The sequence below is a fragment of the Sorghum bicolor genome, chromosome 2, assembly GCF_000003195.3.
Source record: "Sorghum bicolor cultivar BTx623 chromosome 2, Sorghum_bicolor_NCBIv3, whole genome shotgun sequence".
Taxonomy (NCBI): domain Eukaryota; kingdom Viridiplantae; phylum Streptophyta; class Magnoliopsida; order Poales; family Poaceae; genus Sorghum; species Sorghum bicolor.
The window spans coordinates 77,715,230-77,740,858 of NC_012871.2; the positions used below are offsets into that span (position 1 = coordinate 77,715,230).

General features: G+C 42.6%; 2 protein-coding genes and 1 long non-coding RNA gene across 5 annotated transcripts; 1 reads left to right on the forward strand and 2 right to left on the reverse strand.

Moving 5' to 3' along the window:
* On the reverse strand, positions 1,488-3,961 carry LOC110432413. Its single transcript, XR_002449867.1, has 3 exons — positions 3,805-3,961; positions 3,570-3,707; positions 1,488-1,853 (listed from the first exon to the last, which is right to left on the reverse strand). It is a non-coding gene; the product is annotated as an uncharacterized LOC110432413 (long non-coding RNA).
* On the forward strand, positions 6,085-9,207 carry LOC8077533 (probable serine/threonine-protein kinase PBL7). Of its 3 annotated transcripts, none has more exons than XR_002450421.1 (6): positions 6,085-6,271; positions 6,468-6,718; positions 7,002-7,191; positions 7,282-7,670; positions 7,818-7,889; positions 8,569-9,207. XR_002450421.1 is itself a non-coding variant. In XM_002461238.2 (5 exons), the coding sequence occupies exons 1-5, from the start codon at positions 6,187-6,189 to the stop codon at positions 8,866-8,868; spliced, it is 1,215 nt and encodes a 404-aa protein (XP_002461283.1). In that variant the 5' UTR covers positions 6,086-6,186; the 3' UTR covers positions 8,869-9,207. The 3 variants fall into 3 exon arrangements, 1 of the variants encoding a protein (XP_002461283.1); XR_002450422.1 differs by lacking the exon at positions 8,569-9,207 and adding an exon at positions 8,031-8,562; XM_002461238.2 differs by lacking the exon at positions 7,818-7,889 and having other exon boundaries at positions 6,086-6,271.
* LOC8054479 (proliferating cell nuclear antigen) lies at positions 19,079-22,052 on the reverse strand. Its single transcript, XM_002463409.2, has 4 exons — positions 21,536-22,052; positions 21,252-21,449; positions 21,062-21,150; positions 19,079-19,585 (listed from the first exon to the last, which is right to left on the reverse strand). Exons 1-4 carry the CDS (start codon positions 21,861-21,863, stop codon positions 19,334-19,336), a joined length of 867 nt encoding a protein of 288 aa, XP_002463454.1. The 5' UTR covers positions 21,864-22,052; the 3' UTR covers positions 19,079-19,333.

The following is a 25,629-nucleotide window of genomic DNA, read 5'->3' on the forward strand; positions in this document are numbered from 1 at the left end:
GAGTATTTCTTAGTGAGAAAACACTCTCGTGACTTCTCTAAATTTCCCACCGGCGTAATAGAAAATATACACTTATTTTTCTCAAAAGCGCCGAATCCCGCCTCGCAAGCTCGGCGGGAGGGAGAGAGGAACCCACACCCCTCTCAACCCTAGGAACTCCACCTCCTTTGTAAATGTGCTAACACCAACAAGTGTCCACCACCAAAGTGCAAGTGTGTTAGCTTTTCACAAACATTTTCCCAAAAGGAGTTAAGTTAGCACTTTACTAGATTCTAATGCATATGCTCAAGATATGGACCTAGTAGCACTTGATTCAAGAGATGACCGTGATTTCCCCTCTTGATAGTCGGCTATCTATCCTAAACCCGGTCAATCACTTCTCTACTCATCTTAGACCGGCAAAAGTAAAACCCTATGTTTATACCTTTGCCTTGATAACTTTGCTCCTCGTCTATCATCATGATCTCCACATCAAGCTTCATCCCTTTATAGTCATGTGGCCATCTTTCCATGCCACCATGCACCTTCATAATATGTGTTGCTATGCCTAACTCACATCACTTAAACACAAGGCATTAGCAACTTGGTGTCATTAATTACCAAAACCAAACTTGGGCTTTCAAGGTGGGGACCTCTGAAGACCCAAACGTTTGGATGCATAAAATTCTATGTTAGGCTATCCAGAAAGGTTTTTACCACGATAATGCATAAAATCTATAAATTAAAATCAATTTGTTAGTGCATAAAAATCTCTCTGTAATCTGGGTATTACACCTGACAACAGCTGACATAGACTCATGCGTCCACTCTAATCTCTTCTGTTTTTTCACGATAATTTTGTCAACGAAACATCCGATTCAAAAACGGTTTTCACCATTGAACTCTTGATATTTTTGTGCACGATTCAAGATCCGTTGTGAATATATTTTTGAAAAAAAAACTCATAATTTTGCGCACTATGAGACAAAGTTTTATACATCCGAATAGATCTTGTGAGCAAGAAACATCAAGACGACCTCATGTTTTTTAAAATTTAAAATTTGAATCATGACACGTAATGACTGATTAAATGCATAGAATCACTGGTCAAAATGTGTAGCAAAGTTTTTGGCGCCGACGTTGAATAGAAATTAGTGGTTGGATGAATATAAATTAATTTTGTTACCGCATAGAAACATCTTCACATGAAGACGATCTTATCTTCTTCAAAATTTGAAATTTGAATGCTGGCACGTGATGACCTAGTAGGTAAATAGAATCAACAGTCAAGATACACATAAAGATTTTTTAGTGTCACGTTGCATATAAATTAGTAGTTCAATGAATACAAATTAATTTCATTGCTGCGTAAAAACCTCTCTATGAGATGGACATTCCACCTGATACAACCATAATTGTCTGTAACAACATCATGCTTCCTACTATGGGGGTCTATTACAACTAAGACCATCACTACCCATACCCACGCCGTTCTTTGCACAAGGATATGTTTATTTAATAGAGCAACAATGTATAAAAACTTTACACATACTTCCTTTTAACGAAATGAAACATACAAAACACTACATACTAGTGTGATATTCCCAACTCATAACATGCATAGACACTCAGTTAACCAAATATTGAAACCCAATAGAGATTACATAGAAATCAATAGTTTCGCTCATATCATCCAAGCACATAAACACAAAATATAGAAAACTAACTTTTTACATTATCCCATCAACTATATCGAATATCACACTACACCACCGTCACAAGCCAAGGAAGTTGTGAACGTCGCAAATCATGTCCTATGATGTCCGAGCTACCATTGATCTCACACCAAAAATAGAGGAATCCTTCCAACCACCCTACACCACACACAAAGACATAAAAACATATTTGAGCAGACGTAAAAAACTTACGGTGGCAAAGAAAGGTATAGAAGCATGTTTTACTATGCGCAAAAACCTTATAGCTGCAAGAAACACATATAAACATGTCTTAGCAGGCACAAATAATTTAAAACACCTAATAAAACTTTGCCCTGTGGGAGATTATTTTATCCAAAATCGTGACAATCCTAAACCAAACCATTATTGTCACTTTCGGGACTAATAAATAATAGAGGAACAACGCATAGAATCCAAAAATAACCTCCTTTCTAGGGGACTATTGTACCATCATCATGATGACCCCAACCTAAACAATGTATAGAATTATGTACTAGAAAAGTATAGAATTATGTAGAAGTATACAGATAATTTTTCCAAGAATCTATGTCAAAGTGTTCAAACAATGCATAGAAAGAAGCCAACAAATAACGTATAGAAATATGATCTAATAATATATAGAAATATACTCCAATATTGCATAGAAATTTGTTCCAATTAAAAAACATTGTCTCATATAGTTCACAAATGATGGGTAATTTTAAAGCTATTCACTTGACATGCTATTCACTTGTCATATAGTTCACAAATATGCTCTAATAATTTTCCGTAGCGGCGGCGGCGGAGGTGCGGGGTTGGGGGCGACGGGAGCGACGCCGAAGGAGTCGGTCTTTTTTTTCCGTAGCAGTGGCGGAGGCACGGGTTTGGGGGAGACGGGACTGAGGCGGAGGGTTTCGGTGTTTATTTTTTTTGTTTTAAGCCAACCCTGCCCCTAAGTATACGTAACTGGGACCCCGACGCTTGATATTCCGAACACGCGTCAAGCTGTGGTTTTCTGGGGGTGACGTCGACGCTTTCCCTGATCAGGGTTCAGCATGCAATTGATATAGTTAATAAATTACACAGAAACCTTGTTTTTTAAAATAGAAACTCATGTATGTAAGCACAGAAATAAATTTGTCTGTAAATAGAAGCATCAATATTGCATAAAAAAGGTACTCCAACTATGTATATAACTATATAGAGTGCACAGTTAACTGCTCCAACAATATAGACTAATTTGTTGTTACAATATATTGAATACATACCAAGCTATAGTTTAGCCATGCGTAGAAACTTATGCACACAAGCAAATAACTCAAAAATCTACAAACAAAACAATGACGATGAATTATGCATGACCATTAAAATCTCTAAGCATAAACCATGATTGCAGAACATCCATCTCTAAATTGCATAAAATCCTGTAGTGCCTTGAATAGATTAAAAAAATCAAGATATACAAAATCCTACAGTGGCGTGAGTGGCTTGCAGCATGTGAGACAGCGTGGGTCTGGGAGTAGCCTGCTAGGCACTCTATCTAGAGAAGCTCCAGAGCAATGGTAAAAAAAAGGCATAGAAACATATCAAATATTTTAATTCTTATGCATCCAAGAAATTATGATTTTAATTTCTATGCACCCAATAATTAAAGGCGCTCATGGCGCCGAAGGTGCTGACCATCACCACACGCAAAGACAGGAAGAGCTGTGACTCATCTTGCCTAGACTAAAGAAAGGAAGAGCTGTGACTCCTCCATGTATATTAAACAAAGGAAACCTAACTGGCAAGACAGTAGATGGATTCAACGGATCTCAGCATGAATTTATTTCTCCATCAGAAAATCAATGGCAAAGGGGGAAAATGGATTTATACCTTGTTTGGCTACAGGAGGTTGTCGTGCTTGAATCTTCTTTAGCTGCACGAATTGCCGCACATAACCCAACACCATGGGATTGTTAGACCTTCACGAGATGAATGGACTTTCACCTGGTTCATTGTTTTGTTCTAGATCTGCACACATGGAGGAAAACAAGAGGTCAAAGATAGGTGACGAGAAGGGGAAAAGCAATACGACTGAGGTGGAAGAAGATGAGAAGGTGGACATCACCTGCGTGAAAGGAGAGGTAGCCATGCTCACAGAGAACGATGACGCGAGGGGGAAGAAAAGTAGCTGAGAGGGAAGATGGGCCTGGCGGCGGCCCTTGGGAGCACGGCGGCGTGGCCAGGGGCGGAGCCACCCATATGGCAAGGTATGGCTCTTGCCATATCTCAATTTCTGAGTCAATCTCTCCTAAATTACTTTTTGCCATTAGCGCTTATAGTAGATTGATTTCTTTTACTCTAAACTGCTGTATAGAATATTTTGAAGAAGCCTCATTGAAGGCTGAATGCTTCTATCTGAACGTACTTGGGGTCTTGAACTCTTGATCTCTTCTAGCTTGTGGGCTTGAGTGTATGTGCACAGGCTGACAATCCATTTATTAAAACACACGATTAACACTAGTACATTGAGAGAGAGGTTCAGAGGAATTGATCTTGAGAAAATTAAGAATGCATTTCAAAAGTAGAAAGATAGGAAAATGCAATTACCTAGGTCTCCTAATGTAACTAAAGCTTCAGTGTCACTCGGTTTGTCCATTGAATTCATTCGCATCTTTTTTCAATATTTCATCCTAATATTTGATGTCTTCCGTATATAATATTTATATATGTAGTTCTTATACGTTTTGCTTATATGTTTTGTACTTGATGAATAGAATAATCTTGCATTTGTATAGAAATCACTGTACTTCTAAATTATATGCTACCTATATTAGCTATTTCGATACTCGCCACACGTCAATTTAAATCCTTCCTCCGCCACTGGGCGTGGCTCCCTGGGCGCGGGTTGAAGGTCGGAGCGGCAGAGTAGACCGCGCCCTCAAGCAGCTGCAGCAGACCGCATTGGCCCTCCTCTTCCCAAGTCACAGCCTGTCCTGTAGCAGAACTGCGCCGCCAGCAGGGGGCCGTCGAGCATGCTTGCAGGGCTATGAAGCCGTCAGAGCTGCCCCTCTCCTTGCCGGTGGGCAGACACCACCGGTGCCTCATCTCCAGGATGCGACCGCGATGCTCCTAGGTCGGTGAGCCATGCTCGAGTGGGGGTGGGTGTGTGGCAGGGATGGCAGCTAGGTGTGGGGATTAGGGTTTTGACACCTATATAGGGCCCGATAAGGTGGACCTGGTGGGCCTATGGGTGGGCTAGTGGGCTGGGCTAGTGGAAGTTTGGTTCGGTGGAACCAAACCAGCTGAGTTTGGTCAGGGCTTCGAATGGAATACCTATATATATATAATTGTCAGGTGGATACCCAATTAAGCTAGAACAAAGGCCCAACACACTTCTGAGAGGCCCACATGCCTTAAGAAACGTTTAGGATGGGCCTCGATGATTCCCCATCGGTCCAGGATGGGACTCAAGAGAATAAGGATTCTCCTTGATTCGCTCGAGGCCAAGCCTCGGGGGTCGGAAGAGCTTTCCATCTCGCCCGACCCCGGTCTTAGGCTGGTTCTCCGCCTCGCTTGACCCCCAGTCTTGGCTGGGATTCTCTATTCCCAGGCTTCCCGCGCACGCCAAGCGCGCTACAAAAAGGACATAGGACACGCTCCTGCCCATGCCCCGACGTTTGTCACTATGCGTACAGCGAGTCAGGAAGCATGGGGAACGTCAAGTCTTAAGCACTGTGGGCTTTACGACCATTGTCAAGCCCCACTCAAGGGGAGAGGCCTCGAAAGAAAGGGCCACGACCTCAGGCAGGGCTCGGTAAAGTGCGAACAGGGTCAAACATCGAATCCACAGCATCAGAGATGGCTCAAAATGATCAATAGAGCCCACCATGTGGCGACTACAACCCCAAGAATAAGACGTCCTGCCACTACAGTACTGAGACCATCCCCTAGCCTGTACATGTAAACCCGGACTCCCCTTCTGACTATAAAAAGGGGGACAGGGACGCACCACAAAAGGACACGATCACCATCACCAAACAACAACACTTCAACACAAAACACTCGTATTCACGATACACTACCTGCCGAGACCTGGGTCATGAACCCTCTTTCGCAGCTCGCTTGTAACCTCTACTACGAGCATTTCGGGTGCAAGATAATACAAGATTCGATCCTCACACTAGACGTAGGTCATCGTTGGCCTGAACCAGTATAAACTCTTGTGTTCTTCTTGCATTATCATCTAGATTTCGGGACACACTGACTCACAATCACTCATTGGTGCCTAGATCACAGATATCAACAACAGTGCTTCATATATGTACCGCAAAATTTAATATAACAGAGAATCTTAATTTTTTTAGATTTTGAATGAGAAGTCCTAGAAAAGAAGCAGCCTTCCTTCTACTCTCTTCTTTGACCCACTCGGACGCGGTCACGCTACTCGGACGCGGAGACTAGAGCCTCTCCCCTCCTCGGGAAGCAGGTCAGGCAACGAGAGCCAGCCATGGACTGCTGCTTCCCCTGCCTCCGAGGGGCCAAGAAGAAGGAGAAGCAGCCGCCGGAGAAGCCCCAGATCCGCCCCGCCTCAGGTGAGGTCATCCTTCCCTGGAATTCACTTGTTTCGTATCATCAGGGTTCTTCTCCCCAAACTTTTTTGGGTCCTCTTCTTTCAATTCGGTCGTCTTGAGATACATACTCTTCCCTTTTCTTGGCTACATCACTTTCATAATTCGGTTGTGTATATACCTGCTCCTCCTTTGGCTCAGCCGTGTATTCTTCTTCCAGTTGTTGATGCAGAGAAACCCAAACAGCGTCCGTCGTCTAGTGTGACGAAGCAGGATTCATTCGATTTCAACATGGAATCTGCAAACAAGGGCATTGTCCTGAGCAATGGATCTGGCCACAACCAAATCGCTGCGCAAACCTTCAGTTTCAGGGACCTCGCAGCAGCCACGAGCAACTTCAGAGCTGATTGCCTTCTTGGTGAGGGTGGCTTTGGACGGGTGTACAGAGGCTATCTGGACAGTGTCAGCCAGGTTTTCTTACTTCCCTGTCTGTTTTATATATCTCTAGTCCAACTTGTGACTGATGATACGAAGCACCATTCCCTAATAAGATGAAATCATGAATATAGTGCTAGGCCTAGATTGCTATCAATAAACATTCCTTGGATGGGTATTCTCTCTCTCTATATATAAAACTATTGAATACTAATGCTCATCCAACACTTCAGCAATACCATGTCATATTGTAGCTGGAAAATCTAAACCTTTCTAAGGGAAAATGCATTGACATGGCATGCCATTCGTTCCATGATAGGTTGTTGCTATAAAGCAGCTTGACCGTAACGGATTACAAGGCAACAGGGAGTTTCTTGTTGAAGTTCTGATGTTGAGCTTGCTGCATCACCCAAATCTTGTCAGTCTTATTGGCTACTGTGCTGATGGGGATCAGAGGCTTTTGGTTTATGAGTATATGCCTCTAGGTTCTCTTGAGGATCACCTTCATGGTAAGCTGTTCAAGTCCTGAACTACTATACTTTCCTTTCGAATTTATGTAGTTAAAGTTTCTCCACTCACGGCTTCTTATTTTTACTCAGATCCTTCCCCAGATAAGGCACGGCTTGACTGGAATACAAGGATGAAGATAGCTGCTGGTGCAGCGAAAGGGCTAGAGTATTTGCATGATGCCAGTCCTCCTGTCATATACCGGGACTTGAAATGTTCAAACATCTTGCTTGGAGAGAGGTATCACCCAAAGTTGTCTGATTTTGGATTGGCAAAGCTTGGTCCAATCGGTGACAAAACTCATGTTTCCACAAGAGTGATGGGGACATATGGGTATTGTGCTCCTGAGTATGCTATGACCGGACAGTTGACCCTAAAGTCGGACATTTATAGCTTCGGTGTAGTCCTTTTGGAGATCATTACAGGACAAAGGGCTATTGACAACACCCGGGCTGGAGGGGAGCAAAATCTTGTTGCATGGGTAAGCTACTGATGCTGATCGTTCTTTATGTTTTAATTCTTGTCTGTGCTAATTCTAGTATAGATGTTGAGTATGGTGAACAGCACATTGTGCTATTTTCCGCCTGTTGTGAGTATTGATCGTTAATGTATTCTGGAAAATTACCAGATGTCTGCCTCTTAGCTCGGCGTTATCGCTTCAGTCTTTGGTATCATATCACCTGAAGGGAAAGCATAGGAGGTTATTTTCAGTGCCTCTCTTTATTTCTTTCCAGATTCAGCATTTCATGTTTATGTCGAGCTTTAACAGCAGCATGCCAACGCTACATTAATTTTGCTTGCTTTCTGTAATTATCCTGTCATGGTTGATTTGGTTGTTTAGGTGGCATTACTGTAAAGATGCTGTTGAATAATAGATTATGACATGCCAATCACTCTGCTAAAAAGAGTGCAGATTTGGTGCCCAGGGGGGAGTGCGCCTTCGTTAGCTAAAATACCATGTTGCAATGTTTCAAAAATCTCCACAAAAATCATGTATGTAGTAAACACAAAGTTAAGTATAGCCACAACAATACAGTTTAAAATTCATCCTAGATGCCAAGAAACAAAATGGACAAGCAGTCAACCTGGCACTGCTCTATGTGCTCACAGTGAAACTTATGTTTTTTTTAATCTCAGCATCAAAGATGAATTTCAAACTGAATTGTTGTGGCTACACTGAACTTTAGGTGTACTACATACATGATTTTTATGATTTTTGAAACATTGCAACATGGTATTTTAGAATGAGGGCATCAGCCCTCCTGGGCGCCATATGATTTTCCGCTAAGTAAGCTCTTGCTTGCTCTGAAGAAGTCTAAAACCTCTCCATGTATCTGTTGTTCACAATTAGTGTAATCCTTGTTGATGCTTCATTTCAGGCCCGGCCATTGTTCAAAGACAGGAGGAAATTTCCCCTGATGGCAGACCCTGCACTAGAGGGGCAGTATCCTCCAAGGGGATTGTACCAGGCCCTTGCTGTCGCTGCAATGTGCGTCCAAGAGCAACCGAGCATGAGACCGCTGATCGGGGATGTGGTTACAGCCCTCACCTACCTTGCCTCCCAGACCTACGATCCGGAAGCACATGCCAATTCACACTTGGTAGCTCCAGGGACACCACCACGGACTAGGACCAGGATTCGAAGCCATGGTGCTGCAGATCAGAGGGGAAGTGGCTAACCAAGGCGATGGATGGTTTGGGGAAGCCCAGAATTTTGGTAAGCATCTAATCTAAGATGTGCAAGAGCTGGGGTGCCTGTGGAGATGAAGAGAGAATTTTGTCTCATTTTGTTGGAACGGAGGGCATCGATGGTCTGTTCAAAACCTTTGGTTTAGCACCAGTTTGAGATGATGTATCTTAAGATGTTGGGAATGCCATTGCCAAGTGTTTCCCTGGTGGATTCCATTGATGAAGGTACCAAGTGATGTACATATATCGTTCCAGAGTGTATGCCATTTCCATCTGCGGAACAAACAACACAATGGAATTTATATAAGTATATTATTCTCTTTCTTTTACTGCTCCACATTTAAGGCTGCGTTAGATTAAGTAAAGTATCGTCTTCTCAGGGCTTGGGCCTGACGTCATTACAGCAAGACAGAAGCAGAGTTGATTGATGCTCATGTAGGCTGTGTTTCGAAATGAACCAGGGAGGTCTAAAAATATAAATGCAATTTTAGCATACTATATACTTATGATACCAAATAAGTGTCACTCTGATTCATCGTGGAGTATACCTATTTTGCATCATAAATATTAGTACCTTTCCTGTAAACTTTCGTACTAAAATCACATTCTTTTCAGGACGGTGGCAGTGGTTGTGAAGGGGACCGAGGATGGTGGTCGAGGGATTTACATGGGCTACGAACTTAGTTTATTAATTGAATCTTTGATTTGCTCTAGGTTTCAAAACTTCCCTCTCATAAGTACATTGTCCGTTAATTCTCGTGCGGCCGAAGAGCAAAATTCTTCTACACGACAACATTGCAAAATTCACATGATCACGTCCTGACCAATGGAATCTGAAGGTTCTCATGGTATTGTTCTTCAGTTTTTTGAAAAAAAATACTAAATAGTCTCCATCTGATGATAGGGATCAACTTGTGACTTGCTAGGTGAGCTTCTAACCAGTAATCACTATTAAAAAACATTATTGACAACACTATTTTCACCGTTGGTTCTTTTAAAATCGGCGGTGATAATATACCACTATCGGTTTGGCGGTGAAAATCAAACTGGTTTTTTTTTGCTAGTTCAACTTGCAAGCTGGCGGGGTGAAAATCAACATAAAGGGATATTTGGGACTGCTCCAGAAACTCTACTGTGGAGTAGTTTTACAAAAAAAAAACCCTAAGACTATTTCCAATAGCATGAACCTAAATACGAGACCCATTTGGATGGTTTGGGTCATGTGCAACAAAAGAGTCACGCACCTAAAATTTGTCCTTTCCAACATCTAACACAAAAGAAGACCCCTTGGACAGACATTTTCTTTCGTGGGCATGCGTGGATATTTTCTATGGAAAACGGAGGGTATCGTGTGAGCTGGGGCCAAATCCACGCAGAGAGAGAGAGAGGAGAGATGGGAATAGGGAAGGAGGGTGGAGTTGGAGCGAGATCCATACCAATGAAGCCTAGCTCGGTGCAGATGTTGTTGACGGCGAAGCTTCTATCTCACGGGGTGCACTTTCCTCTGCTCTACACCTCTCATGAAACAGTTGTGTGTAGGCGCCAGGCGACGAGAGAGGACACTTATTTGGTTTCCGCCGGCCTCACACCCAAAATGGGTCCTTCGTTTGCCTACTCTATTGAACTGTGTTTTTTTTCTCTAAAGCAATGTGAACCACACAATTTTGGGTTTGGGTGCCTTAATAGCTAGGACGTTGGAGACAGTCTAACTATATAACTCGGCCAAAACCCTTCTCCACCAACTCGACCCACTAGCGGTCTCTTGCTCACCAGATAGCGCTGTCGAATGTCGCCTCGCTATCTCTCTCTCTCTCTCAACCTGTCTCTCTTTTGAGGATTGAGCATTGCTCGGTTGGCTCGTTCGTGGTGGTACGAGCAGCCGGTCTTGGGTTCAATTCCTAGAATTGATCCAGGGGCCTCACCTTAGGGATTTATTCCCCATCTTCGTCTGTAGCCTCTCTCACGAGGAGCCACATAGGATTACAACGTGCCCATTGTCTACAGAGCTTGGATGGTCCTAATGATCTCAAAAAAGGATGTGATCTTTTGATTTATTGTAGGTCTAGTCGTGCACATGTGGTTTGAGTGTGGTGCGTGGATAACATGGGTGTGCGTTTGTGTATGTACAAGATACTGCAACTGTACCAAGATGAGATACTTAAAAACCCGTCTCTCGGTAACGACCTAACTCCCTTTTCGAGAAGCCCCGCCCAGCTCTGCATCCCTCAACGACGACTGAGCTAGGGCATGGCGGCCCTAGCCACTCCTCTTCTTTGCATCCTCACCCCTCATCCTTGGGCTAGATCTATGCAAGGGCATGGCAGGTGATGGCGATAGCGGGTGCAACGACCACACTCCCCTTCCTCAAGCTAGATATGTGCAAGGGCGTGTCTAGCGATGCGGATGGCGGTAGGTACACATGTCTAAGTGTGGGGGTGGCAGTTCTAATCCCCTTCTCGATGGCCCTAGGATGGATTTGCTTAGCGAACATTGTTGCCTCGCTCTATCTGCCACTGACGGTATAGATAGCATGAGACATCTAGCCAAGGGCATGGCCAATAGGTATGGGCATGACTAGGTTTTTCTTTTTGAATCAATTTTCTCCACTGCTGTGAAATTGCCAGTGATGAAGATGAGTATCACCGTCCACTTCCACCGCCTTGAAGTACGAAACTAGCGGTGATGGAGCTTTACGACCAATTTGGTTGGGTGGCTAACCCCCCTCGCCTAGCGAGGCTTCAGGAGCTACCTTCGGCATATTTGGTTGCCTATTTATAGGTTGAAGCTAGGCTTTAGGAAGTCACCAAACACCACTTAGCCAAGCTCTAGAAAAAGGCAAAGATTGGTCTTTCTTTGGGATCTAGGCTCTGCTAAGGTTGCATGAGAGGTTCTCTCACCACTCAGCGCTGCTCCTCACCTCACCTCACCTCCCACCTCTGTCCGTCCATACTCCCCTTCGCTTGTGTTGGTATTTATTAACTTGACACTTGTTTTGGTAGCCACCTATTAATGACTTACACCTCTAGCTTACTTGTACTAGGTTGTCATCCCTAATAATGGTGCTAGAAATGTTTGTTGGCATTACCTAGCATTACTACTAAGTAGATATCTTATTATTTCATGTAACTTGAAAGAATATAAAGATATGCATGAAAAGGATCTGCAAGCGCATAAATAATTATATCATTATAGCATTTTACTAGGAGTATTTCAAGTATCGTTATTTATATTTATATTTTAATATAGGGAGGAGCTATGTGGTGGCTAGAGATAATCATCAAAATGTATATTTATGATAAAAACCAATCACATATGACATACCTTCATAGAGGTAAGCCAATAATAAATAAATGATAAATATAAGCATTGCCAAAGATATAAATAGACTACTCATTGATATAGTAAGGCAAATTAAATAGGAGATTAGTTAAGAGATTGAATTCTTATGTCATTTCTTATTTACTAAATCTTTTGCATACTCTAGCTCATATACATTCATGTATAGCAAAGTCTTCATCCATGCATAAGGAACATTACTAAGGAAAATCAAGAACAGAGCAAGACTTTCTTCGTAACCAGGTTCTACTTGTTCTACATATAGGGAGTGGACTACAAAGGACTCAACGAGAGTGTCACATCCAAGATCTACCACATGACCCGACATATAGAGTAGATTCACAGATAAACAATATCTAAACACCATGCCTACATTGTGTCGACCACTTAACTCACTCAAGTACTGAGCTAAGCGCTTTGCGATCTCATGCATAAACTTATTATCAATCTTGACTATATCAAATAGGAACATAATAAATAGAAACATAATATTAAAATAGAATAAAGTCATAAGAGGGATACTGTTAGGTCTAAATACAGGGTATCCAACGCTCTGGTATTGATCTTAAAAAGAGGGGTCGTCACAACCGACCCTAGGTAAAGCAAGGACCGATTTGCCCGACCATGGGGGCGTGGGCTCCGACTCGCCTGAGCCTCCTAAAGAAAATACGCCTCACCCGACCCCACTGAGGGATCTGCCTCAGCCGATGGTGGCTTTGCACAAAAGCCCTTGGCCGAGGACGCTGCACCGCCAAAGGAGACAGTACAACATGGGACCATGCCTATGTTGATGATGGGCTAGCTCGCGTGCACGCCCCTGACATAGGCTGCACCTAAGGAGGACAGAAGGGGCATGCCTCGATTTAACCTCTCTTGTAACGTCCTGCCTTTATGAGGTCGGGCCCACTTACATCTGGCAGTTTTTCTAAGACATAGTTAGCCCTCACAGACCAACACTAGTCTTTTTTGTATATTTTGTCCTCACTCATGTGCACCCGAGAAGTACTTCCCGGTCGGCCACCTATCCCTAAATTTATCTAGGCCAAACACACTTAACTTTAGAGTTCTTTGGAGATGAGCCTCCGGAAAAGAAGTTACAACTTGTTGGTATGAGTATCATATTAATCCTATTAAGCCGTAGGCCAGGATGTTACATCCTCACCCCCTTAAGAGATCGACGTCCTCGTCGATCAACCCAGCCAGGAACGTCTCCTCTTGGCCACGTCCATGCATCCAGTGCCAGCGCATGTGCCATACTGTGTGACCACTCTAGGTCCACACCAGCCATACACATCATGCCTGCACAACTATGACACACGCGCCCATGAAACCACGAGAGTTGACTCTGATACCATTCTGTAACGTCCCGCCTCTACGAGGCCAAACCCGGTTATATGTGGCAGTTTTTCTAGGATATAGTCAGCCCTCACAGACCAACACTTGTCTTTTCTGCATACTTTATCCTCACTCATGTGCACCCAGAAAGTAATTCTCGGTTGGTTACCCATCCCTAAAATTCTCTAGACCAAGCATGCTTAACTTTAGAGTTCTTTGAAGATGAGCTTCTAGAAAATAAGTTGCAACTTGTTGATATGAGAATCATATTAATTCTATTAAGTCCTAGGCCGGGATGTTACATCTCCTGTGGTTAGAGATGGTCAGGAGGGGCACAAAACGACAGGATGACACTATAGCGCTAGCCTTTGTACCAACGTGATACCTTATGGCTAAAATACATCACTAGGTGGCGTCGTTTCGTCGAAAACTACATGCAAAGGATAGTCGACCACCCCGTATGTCTCCAAAGCATGCGGAAATGGACATGACCTCGACGGATGGGGCATGACGGGCATAGCGTTGGGTACAAAGTTGGCACCGCCATTTTCACCCCATTGGAGCTCTAGGGGTCGGCAAGACATATCGGTCAACAGGGGGAGAGGATGACCTGCCATGGACCTCTTTTCCCAAATCCATACTTCTTCCTTTTCTCTTTTAGCTTTTCAGCTCCTCGCATCTCTTCCATCACTTGTAAGCCCACCTACCCTTGAACTATATAATAAAAGGGGAGGCTGAACACACTCACAGGACATTGGATAGTAGATCAACACACACCGCTACCACTACCACGAACACCTCACTCCATTGAGACTTGGGAATCCTTCCTTCTCTCGATCGTTTGTAACCCCCTACTATAAGTTCTTTGTGCAAAACTGAGCACGGAGCTCGGGACTAGACGTAGGGACATTCTGCCCGAACTAGTATAAACCTTGTGTCTTTTGCACAACCATCTGAGCCTCAGATGCACAAACACTCAATCACTATTGGTGCTGATTCGAAACACGGATAATTAGCGCACCAGGTAGGGGCTTTGCATGTAGTATATAATTGCGTGTCTCAATCATCAAAGATATACGTTATGTCTAGATACATAGCCAATAGAATATATCTAGAAAAGGCAAAACAATTTACATTTTGGAACGGACCAAGTATCATGTAACATCAAGTGTACTACAACATTGAAAGAAAATTCACACATGGATTGACTATGTAATAGTCAATTTAATCACAGTCACTCCTGTTTATTTTAACGGTGAAGTTATGTGTTGTTTTTGTGCTGCTAAAGCTATACTATACATATAAAGGGTATACATTACTTGGGACTATCAGCTTACACTACTTATAAACTGCAATTCACCTTCTTCAGATTAATCAAATTAAACCAAGTTAACAATCCTAAGCTTTAACAGTCCCACTGATTCAGCCCATTAAATCAGATTTTACTTTCTATCCGTTCACACTTGAGTTCGTTTGTATGCACTAAAACAGATTATACATTTTATTCCTCGAGCCCTAGCACTGCCTATGTGTCACGCCGTCTGATACTCAGTGAAGTTATGGCTGATCACAATCTCAAAGTGCACGGTCCCGGTTATGACTGCAGCCTGGAAGCCTTGGATATGAAAACTGCCTGGACGAAAGTTGATCCCAACAGAAATAAGCCGGGCACCAAGATACCTACCGTCATCTTTGGTACCCCACAAGCATTTTTTTTTTGCGATTAGTACCCCACAAGCAACTGACAAGGAAGCTGATGAAAGTGCAGCACAGGCAGTCATCTAGTACTATCATCAAGCTAGAAATATCAGCATTGACGGTTTCAGTCAAACTGCCCTGAAAAAGCAGGAAGAAGAACTGAACGCAAGCAACTTCTATTACAATGCCTTGTTGGACAAGGTAGTTCAGCTGGTGACAGTGTGATGCTGCTCAAGCAATGGTTCAGAACTGCCTTGACTGCAAGAATGTTAAGATGGATAGTTTTAGTGAGAGTTTCATCAGGGAGAGGCAGGATCAACTCAACACTGATTTCACTAAGCTGCTCCTAGACCGTGTGCTCAGAACCGCCGCTACACGAACATGCTCCATCAAATTAGAAATGTCTTTGTCGAATTCACTAATGTACTGTTGAGCATGATGACAGTACGTATCACTGAACATGAACACAGTGGATTCATCTTCAAAGGCAACAAAACTAATCCAACTCATGTGGATCAGCTTGCCCTGGCTCTAATTCAGATTCTGGCCGATGGCATTGTCCATGAGGCTAGGAACGGTCTCTCTTCTTACTGTGAGTCTTTCAAATTCTAAAAGAAAAAACACTTGCAGAGTCACACATCAAATATTTTGAAACTGTACTAACCAATAGCCACAATGTTTGTGCTTGCAGGAGAGACGGCATGTCACAACTAGGGATGAAAACGGATCGTATACGAATATCACTCTGTCCGGATTCAAATTCGAATATGTATAGTATGAACATTGTCGGATAGGATACGATTAGATGTCGACATCATAAATATGTGATTTGAGTATTCGGATACGGATCGAACATATATAAACCCCTTTAAATAGATTCGATCTCGAATACGATCGGAAAATATTCGTACCATTTTCTATACCCACGTGCTACCACCGATGGTACCTACACATCACAGAGAAGGCGGTAACCTCGCTACCTAGCGATGAATTCTTGTGTGCTTGAAAACCAAGCGCCACTAACTCTGCTATAGCATATGCTTTTGATTACTGCTTATGTAGCCTGACAATGTTTCAAGCAAAGGATTGCAGAGGTCCTACGATTCTTCAACACTATGTGCTAGATCGTACCATATTATTTTGGGTGTCCTCACATGAGACGCCACTCACAACACCGAGCCATACAATGGTTCATTAGGAAGGCAGCTACATCAGCTTATTACACACAAACTTAGCTACCTCCTTCAAGCGTCACAGGTAGCATGACACCTCTCGAGCTCTGTTCAGTGCGTCACTGCACTTTTCAGAAACTTCTCTTCTACTAAAGACAGCAACAAACATAACAACTCTCGACAAATCATTATCACTACATTTGAATACTTGGTGGTTGCAACTCTGTGTTTGTAGAGCTGATCAGAAGTGCTATTTAGGCTACGTTTGTACCGTCCATGTTTACTATTCCCCGCTCCCCCTAAGCTAAAGTGTATCTGCTTAGCTGCCCAGCACCACTCTGTTTGTGCTACTCTCCTATTAGGAGAGGACATGCACCTAAACACACCAGAATCAAATTGTGGCTGTACCTGGGTGAGCAGCAATGCTCTTTATCCTACTCTCCTATTACTTAACCCTGTTTCGTATGTGCTGTGAGAAACATTTGATTCTGGTGTGTTCAGGTGCATGTCCTCTCCTAATAAAACTGATTTATACCATACAAAGAAAAAACTGCTTGTACAAAACAATTTTTTGCAGTGCTTCTTCTCCGAAAGTAACATCACATACATATTGTGCTGCATTCATAAGTTCATACATTACAGCTTAAACAAAAAGTCATTGTTCTCATTTTCACGCTACAAATATCATAGGTCAAAATACGGGAAGACACTTAAAAAGTTATGTTGTCACAAACATATTCTTAGGCCTTGTTTAGTTCCTACAAAATTTCAAGATTCCCCATCACACCAAATCTTGCGGCACATGCATGGAGTATTAAATTTAGATGAAAAAAAGACTAATTATACAGTTTGCCTGTAAATCGCGAGATGAATCTTTTGACCCTAATTAGTTTATGATTGGACAATATTTGCCACAAACAAACAAAAATACTACAATATCCAAAATCCAAAATTTTTGCCAACTACGAAACCTACCGGTGACCTGCCGCTAACAGACTCTCTACAAACCATTGGGCCTTGTTTAGTTTCTTATAAATTTTACAAAATTTTTCATATTTTCTATCACATCGAATCTTGGTACATGTATGAAACATTAAATGTAGATTAAAAAATAACTAATTGTATAGTTTGCCTGTAATTTGCAAGATGAATCTTTTAATCCTAATTAGTCCATGATTGAACAATATTTATCAAATATAAACGAAAGTGCTACAATGTCCATTTTGCAAAATTTTTTACAACTACCAAGGCCCAACTTGGCCCAAACTGCCTCTCCAAGCACGGAAGAATGACACTAACTAGTGGCACAACACCGCTCTGACGTTCTTTTCTTTGCCAAGAGAAAACTCTCGTATAGGAGGGGGTAAAGTGAAGAAGGAGTCGGAGCTAACCATAGTGATATGAATGTCCGGTCGACTTCTATATGCAAGTAGAACTTGGGTGCTGTCTTTGCTTGCTGACCTGAAATTGACCCATACTCTTCGGGTAGACGGTATCCTAACCTTGACTCCCTCCAACTCAATCAATATCAAGAACATGTCGTTAGCATGGGGTTTGGTTAGGCTTGGTTGAGTTTGTAAGAAAAGATAGTAGGTTGAGGGGCTTCATTGATTAGTAAACCTATGGTGCTGGTAAGGTCGGGACCGTGGTCGTCCGTCTCCGCTTTGCCGGCCGATAAGATCACTGAGATTGACTAGCCAGCTGGGTAGGTTTGGCTATTCCTTTCTATTGAAAAGGAGTCAGCTGTCTGCGCGAGTCACCTTCCTTAGGCCCCGAGTCACCTTCTTCTAATCTCTGTTGGACGACACGACATTCTCATTTTATAGGCCGGCCGTACTAAGTAGAGCATTTCAAAAATTCCATGCATGGTCGGCTCTCACCATTCCATGTTTCCTTGGGTAAGTGAGGAGACCTTAAACTTTACTTGGAAAATACCTATCCTCGACTTCCCTACGAAAGGAAATTCGATGCTAGTTTGAAAAACAAGCTATATTGACAGCAGGGAGCGACAGAGAATTTCCAATCAAATTGGCAATCCTAAACTATATTAACCGAGCAAGAGGCCAGATCCATGTTAGCGCAACGGCTTTCGCACTAGTTGCTCAAAAAATCATATAAAAATCAAGTAAGAAAAAGGTTCTGGCGGGCTGCTAGCGTGGGACTGTAAATCCTCTTTCGCTGGCTGGGCCCTTTGGACTCTAAATCCAAACAGAGTGAGTGGTTCGATTCCACTCTCAGAACGAGACTGAACGAAAGAAAATGCAAGTGAAACGGGATGAATCAAATTGTAGGCTTATTTCCTAGAAGCGGTGGTTCTCGTCTCCCTATGCCGCCATTTTGTTTATTGCATTTTGCGGCATGGCGCACACTCTGCCTAGTGCCTAGTGTCATATATCCTCTGGCTAAAACTTAGACGTTTAATATTTAAAATTTAGATGTTGAAAAATCCTATCTAATTCATTTCATTAAAACTAGGGGATTAATTAACCAACGCCCAAGCCACTTTGAGACCTTTTCAGTGCGAGAGATAGGCCGTCGGTGGGGTCCCGTCCGCGCATCCTTTCGCCCTCAAGCACGGAAATCAGGGCTGCCGCTGAGGAGCACCTCCGAGCGGATCAGTCTCTCCAAATTTACGGCCGTAAAAGAAACTAAAGACACATTTTTGGCCTCCCAACAAATAAATTGTGTGACCGGATCAAACAGCACACTATATACCAATGCACAAAACACAAATCCACTCATCTAGAATTCACCGTAAATCCAAGGACTCATAGCAGATACTGATACAAGCAGCTGAATCTGTCTGGCCTAAACAGATGAGACATAACATCTTTTTTGCTTGCAAACAATAGTCAAGCAATTGATGGTGGAAAGACAAAGTAGGCAACATGACCATACGTATCCCCGCTAGTCATCAGTTCTGCATCTCATCTCCCTCATTCTGCATCTCATCTCCCTCATTCTGCATCTCGATCCTTGGCATCATGTAATATCTGATGTAGCCCATCTCTACGATCTTGTACTCGAACACCGCAGGTAGCTCCGATGAAAGACTGATAGTCACTTGATCAGACAGGGTAGACACCTTGGAGAAGGAGTTCACGTACCTCAGGTCAAAGGTCAGGGAAACCTTTTCTTTCATCTCTATAAGGATAGGTTCTTTTGACTGCATTGATACAAACATGATCCATTAACTAGTGCACATATGCATAAACAGGATCCATTCTACAGTATTTCTTAAAATAGTAGTTGAATGGCACAGGATACTAAAGATGTACTCCATATGATAGAACCAATTGAAATTTATAGAATACTAGCAAAAATGCCACGTGTGTGTTTCAGTGAGAGAAAAAAAAGCTATCAAATCTATATCTATCTCTATTACCTAATTATATATATCTATATCTACACCTAATAATAAAGAGACAAAATTCTAGGCTCTTTTTTTCCTCCATCCATTTTTTTTGTCTATCTTCCTCTAACTACTGAACCATGGAGAGTTTCTTTTATCTGGACTTATATATATAAACCCGTGCTCATACGAGTTAGAATAACTTGCGTCTAAACCAATATGGCGTAGGAGTCCTAATATAAATAGATTTCTCACATTCTAAGTATTCTAAATAGAACTCTTAATAGTCAAATAGAAAAGGATAAGAATTATGTTCTTTATTTTGCTCCACTTTCTTTATTTAGGGGGTGTTTGGCACTGCTCCACGAACTCTGCTCCACAAACTTCACTATGGAGCAGCTCCACAAAAAAACTGGAGTTCATAGAGTACCTCTTTAGGTGTTCTCACAACTCCACCTTTTTTTTCTCGAACTGAGTGCGTGGAGCTGAAACCGTTTGGCTAAAAACGTAGAGCGGAGCTAAGAAACGTGAAGCAGAGCAGTCCTAAGTACCCCTTAGTTAGATGTCAATCGGAGGAAAAAGAAAAATCAAAGTCCTAATATGTAGTGCCTTCTTCTTCTTCTCTAACAATAAAAAAAGCAAAATTTCTGGTCGTTTTGGATTTTGGTCGAGCCCAACTATTTGCTTGTTTTGGTCTAAAATTGGTTTAAACTCGTGTTAGGCTTCCGAGTTAGATTCAGCCCATAACCCAATTGGACCAGGAGTCCTCGTGCCATAAGTAGAAAATAAGCTAAAAATAATAGGAAACCAGATCCAAACGAGAGGAATATCGTTTAATTAATCTTTAAACCGGCGGACATATAAAAATATGGTGGACTGGAATTTTTATAATTATATATTAGGAAAATATAAACAAATGGTAATCGCCTCCACCCAAATTTTACAGTTAAGAAGGAAATAAGCAATAACTAAAAAAACAAACGCCTAATTCAATCCTATTTGCCAATACTAATGTAATTAAAGTGAATTATCAACTCAACACGGTATAGTGAGACAGCGAAATTCTAAGGCAATATGTATGCATGTTCTGCTAATCTGGTGTCTATCCACCGGACAGGATAAAAGGTAACCTAGGTGAGGAAGCAAGAATGCACGCACTTGCTAACAACATTAGGGCACTAAGAATCGACAACACATCATTGATATGATTATTCACTGCATTTCATGTTACAGTCACATACAGATATTCAGAGGATGATATCCATTCCAATTTGAGGGGCTAAGAAGTACCTTGCCAACAGTGCAGAAAATTGTTGAGGTCCCAGCTTTTCCCCGAGTGAAGAAGTCGACACGCTCGTTATCCATCGAGATAATGACAACTAGGGCAGGAGATGGAAATGGTTCAAGGTACAGAACTAGAATCCTCCATGCGCAACAGTAACAGGGTAGCCTTATAAATCACCAGGTAAAATTTATGTACCAGTGTCCCTGTCCTCCCTGTCCCCGACGCTGATGAGCTTCTTGCAGATACGCATAAACTTGGCAGAGGGCATGCGGACTATGGCCTGGTAGGATTCCGGGGATTCCGGGATTTCGAGGGGCACGCCGTTGATGCCCACGTAATCGAAATCGAAATCGAAATCGAAATCGAAATCAAAATACGAAATCTCACCAACCTCTGTTCATTTCCACAAACCCAAAATCAGCGCACAGGGTCAGGGCAAAGAGCAGCTAGCGCAAAAGACGTGTGGGTCCCGCACTTACTGGGCGACTCGAACATGAAGATAACGCTATCGGGCCAGCCATCCTCGGTTTTGATGGTGAGGATGTCGTCGTTGTTGGCGCAGCGGAAAACCTTGGCCATGTCGGCGAGGTTCAGGCCCATGGAGAGGTCGCTGTCGCAGCGGTAGTGATTGAAGGCATCGGCGCGGAGGAGGAGCGCGACGAGCGCGACGCGGCTGGTGTCCATGGCCTGGAGCTCCAAGCCCGTGCCCGAGAATTCGAAGTTGGCCTCACTGAACAGGTCGCTGACGCTGAGCGCCTCCAGGACATTCTTGAGGAGGGTCGCCTGCACCAACCGCAACTCCAACATGCTGGCGGGGACGGCCTGGCGGCGGCGTAGGGGAAGATGGGGAAACTCTAGCTATAGGATCTGGGCGGGTGCGAGGAGAGGTTTGGGATGGGAGAGCGGCGGAGGGGGATGAAGGAAGGGGAAAGGGACGGCCCAGCGGCGGCGGCGTAGGGGAAGAGGAAGGGTTTATGCATGGTTATAGTTGCTACCTGCTCCTCCATGCATCCTGCCCTTCTGTTAACATCGTTAGAGGCATGGGTCAGGCTACTCAGGCAGCGAGAAAAGACCATCATGCCCTTCTGTGAACACGTGAAGACTGGCCGTCACATCAAATCTTTAAACCCATGCATAAAGTATTAAATATGGACGAAAATAAAAAACTAATTGCACAGTTTAGTCAGAATTGACGAGACAAATCTTTTAAGTCTAGTTAGTACATGATTGAATAATATTTGTGAAATACAAACGAAAACGAAAGTAGTATTATTCCTATTTTACAAATTTTTTTGGAACTAAACAAGGCCTGAGGAGTCTCAGTCTGGCCTGCTCATGGTTGCTCTCGCCTAGGGGCCTATGCATTGCATTACAGGGCCTCGCATTTCAATGCAACTAAGAGCAACTCCAGTAGGGCTAAAACTGTACTAATCAATAGCCACAATGTTTGTGCTTGCAGGAGAGACGAGATGTCACAACTAGAGATAAAAACGGATCGTATACGAATATCACTCTGTCCGGATTCGAATTCGAATATAGATAGTATCAGTAGTGAATCCAGCTCAAGAAATGACCTAGGGCGGACTTATACTATAAAATTTTGGCAAATCAATGACAATATAAGCTAACAAATTCCATAAGTTGCTTTGGCAATATAATAATTTGACCAATATTAAAGTTTTCAGCATATATTTTCCACATCAAAATTAGAGAATTTTGTTCCTTAAATTAAAAGAAGCCATGCATACTAATACTAGTTCTAAACCGACTTCACCAAATCATTCAATGATTCATCCTTAATCAAATTTTAAACAATTAACTATGTGAAAATGGTAAATAAAAAATAAAGATACCTGCAGCCCGATGTAGGTTCTTAGGTTCCGCAAGTTTGTGAATTAGCGAGAGAGACGACTAGAAAGTCAGAAGTCGAGAATAGCGAGAAACGTGAGAAAAGTCGATCGTATTCTATTACGCTTTGTGGGCTGTGGTTTTCTACATGGGCTGAACCACATATGGTCCAAGACATCTAAGTTGTCTTCAGCCTCCGTCGGATACTCCCGAAGCCTCTTTTTATTTTGTACTAATGTCTAAAATTTTTATAGTGTCAGATCAGCCCCAAAAGGACCTAGGACGGCCGCCCTGGCTCGCATTAGTGGTGGATCCGCCTATGGATAGTATGAACATTGTCTGATAGGATACGATTATATGTCGATATTATAAATATGTGATTTGAGTATTCAGATACAGATACAAACATATATAAACCCCTTTAAATGGATTCGGTCTCGAATACGGTCAAAAATATCCGTACCATTTTCTACACCCACATGCTAAAATCGATGGTACCTACACATCACAGAGAAGGCGGTAACCTCACTACCTAGCGATGAATTCTTGTGTGCTTGAAAACCAAGCGCCGCTAACTCTGCTATAGCATATGCTTTTGATTACGGCTTATGTAGCCTGACAATGTTTCAAGCAAACGATTCCAGAGGTCCTACGATTCTTCAACACTCTGTACTAGATCGTACCATATTATTTTGAGTGTCCTCACATAAGACGCCACTCACAACACCGAGCTATACAATGGTTCATCAGGAAGGCAGCTACATCAGCTTATTACACACAGACTTAGCAACCTCCTTCAAGCGTCACAGGTAGCATGACACCTCTCAAGCTCTGTTTAGTGCGTCACTGCACTTTTCAGAAACTTCTCTTCTACTGAAGACAACAACAAACATAAAAACTCTCGACAAATCATTATCACTACATTTGAATACTTGGTGGTTACAACTCTGTGTTTGTAGAGCTGATCAGAAGTGCTATTTAGGCTACATTTGTATCGTCCATGTTTACTATTCCCCGCTCCCCCTAAGCTAAAGTGTATCTGCTTAGCTGCCCAGCGCTACTCTGTTAGTGCTACTCTCCTATTAGGAGAGTAGGAGAGGACATGCACCTGAACACACCATAATCAAATTGTGGCTCTCCTATTATTTAACCCTGTTTCGTATGTGCGTTGAGAAACATTTTATTCTAGTGTGTTCAGGTGCATGTCCTCTCCTAATAAACTGATTTATACCATACAAAGAAAAACTGCTTGTATAGAACAATTATTTGCGGTGCTTCTTCTCCAAAAGTAACATCACATCATATTGTGCTCCATTCATAAGTTCATACATTACACCTTCAACAAAAAGTCATTGTTCTCATTTTCACACTACAAACATCATAGGTCAAAATACGGAAAGACACTTAAAAAGTTCTGTTGTCACGGACATATTCTTACTACACATACTTCCTTCCATGCTAATTGAACACAAAACTTCAGTTGATGTCCACAATCTCCCAGACAGGATTGCAGTTGTGCCTGCCCAGAAGTTCTTAATCTTCGGCCCATACGAAATCTACCGGTGACCTGCTGCTAACAGACTCTCTGCAATCCATTGGGCCTTGTTTAGTTTCTTATAAATTTTACAAAATTTTTTAGATTTTCTATCACATCGAATCTTGGCACATGTATGAAACATTAAATGTAGATTAAACAAATAACTAATTATATAGTTTGCCTATAATTTGCAAGATGAATCTTTTAAGCCTAGTTAGTCCATGATTGAACAATATTTATCAAATATAAACGAAAGTGCTACAGTGTCTATTTTGCAAATTTTTTTGCAACTAACAAGGCCCAACTTGGCCCAAACTGCCTCACCAAGCACAGAAGAATGGCACTAACTAGTGGCAGAGAATAAGTAAAGGCCGCAGGTCGCACCGCTCTGACGTTCTTTTCTTTGCCAAGCGAAAACTCTCGTATAGGAGGGGGTAAAGTGAAGAAGGAGTCGGAGCTAACCATAGTGATATGAATGTCCGATCGACTTCTATATGCAAGTAGAACTTGGGTGCTGTCTTTGCTTGCTGACCCGAAATTGACCCATACTCTTTGGGTAGACGGTATTCTAACCTTGACTCCCTCCAACTCAATCAATATCAAGAACATGTCGTTAGCATGGGGTTTGGTTAGGCTTGGTTGAGTTTGGAAGAAAAGATAGTAGGTTGAGGGCTTCATTGATTAGTAAACCTACGGTGCTGGTAAGGTCGGGACCGTGGTCGTCCGTCTCTGCTTTGCTGGCCGATAAGATCACTGAGATTGACCAGCCAGCTGGGTAGGTTTGGCTATTCCTGTCTATTGAAAAGGAGTCAGCTGTCCGCGCGAGTCACCTTCCTTAGGCTCCGAGTCACCTTCTTCTAAGCTCTGTTGGACGACACAGAAATTCTCGTTCTATAGGCCGGCCGTACTAAGTAGAGCGTTTCAAAAATTCCATGCATCGTCGGCTCTCACCAGTCCCGATGTAGGTAGAGTGGGACATGTGCGTTACCAAGCATGGCTTAAAAGGCTTTTCTTGGTGCATTCACTAGTCAAAACGGTTCCTTCCTCTATCGAATATCCCTAACTAGCTTTCCAAGCTAGACGCGTTGTTTCCAAGTTTCCTTGGGTAAGTGAAAAGACCTTAAACTTTACTTGGAAAATACCTATCCTCGACTTCCCTTACGAAAGGAAATTCAATGCTAGTTTGAA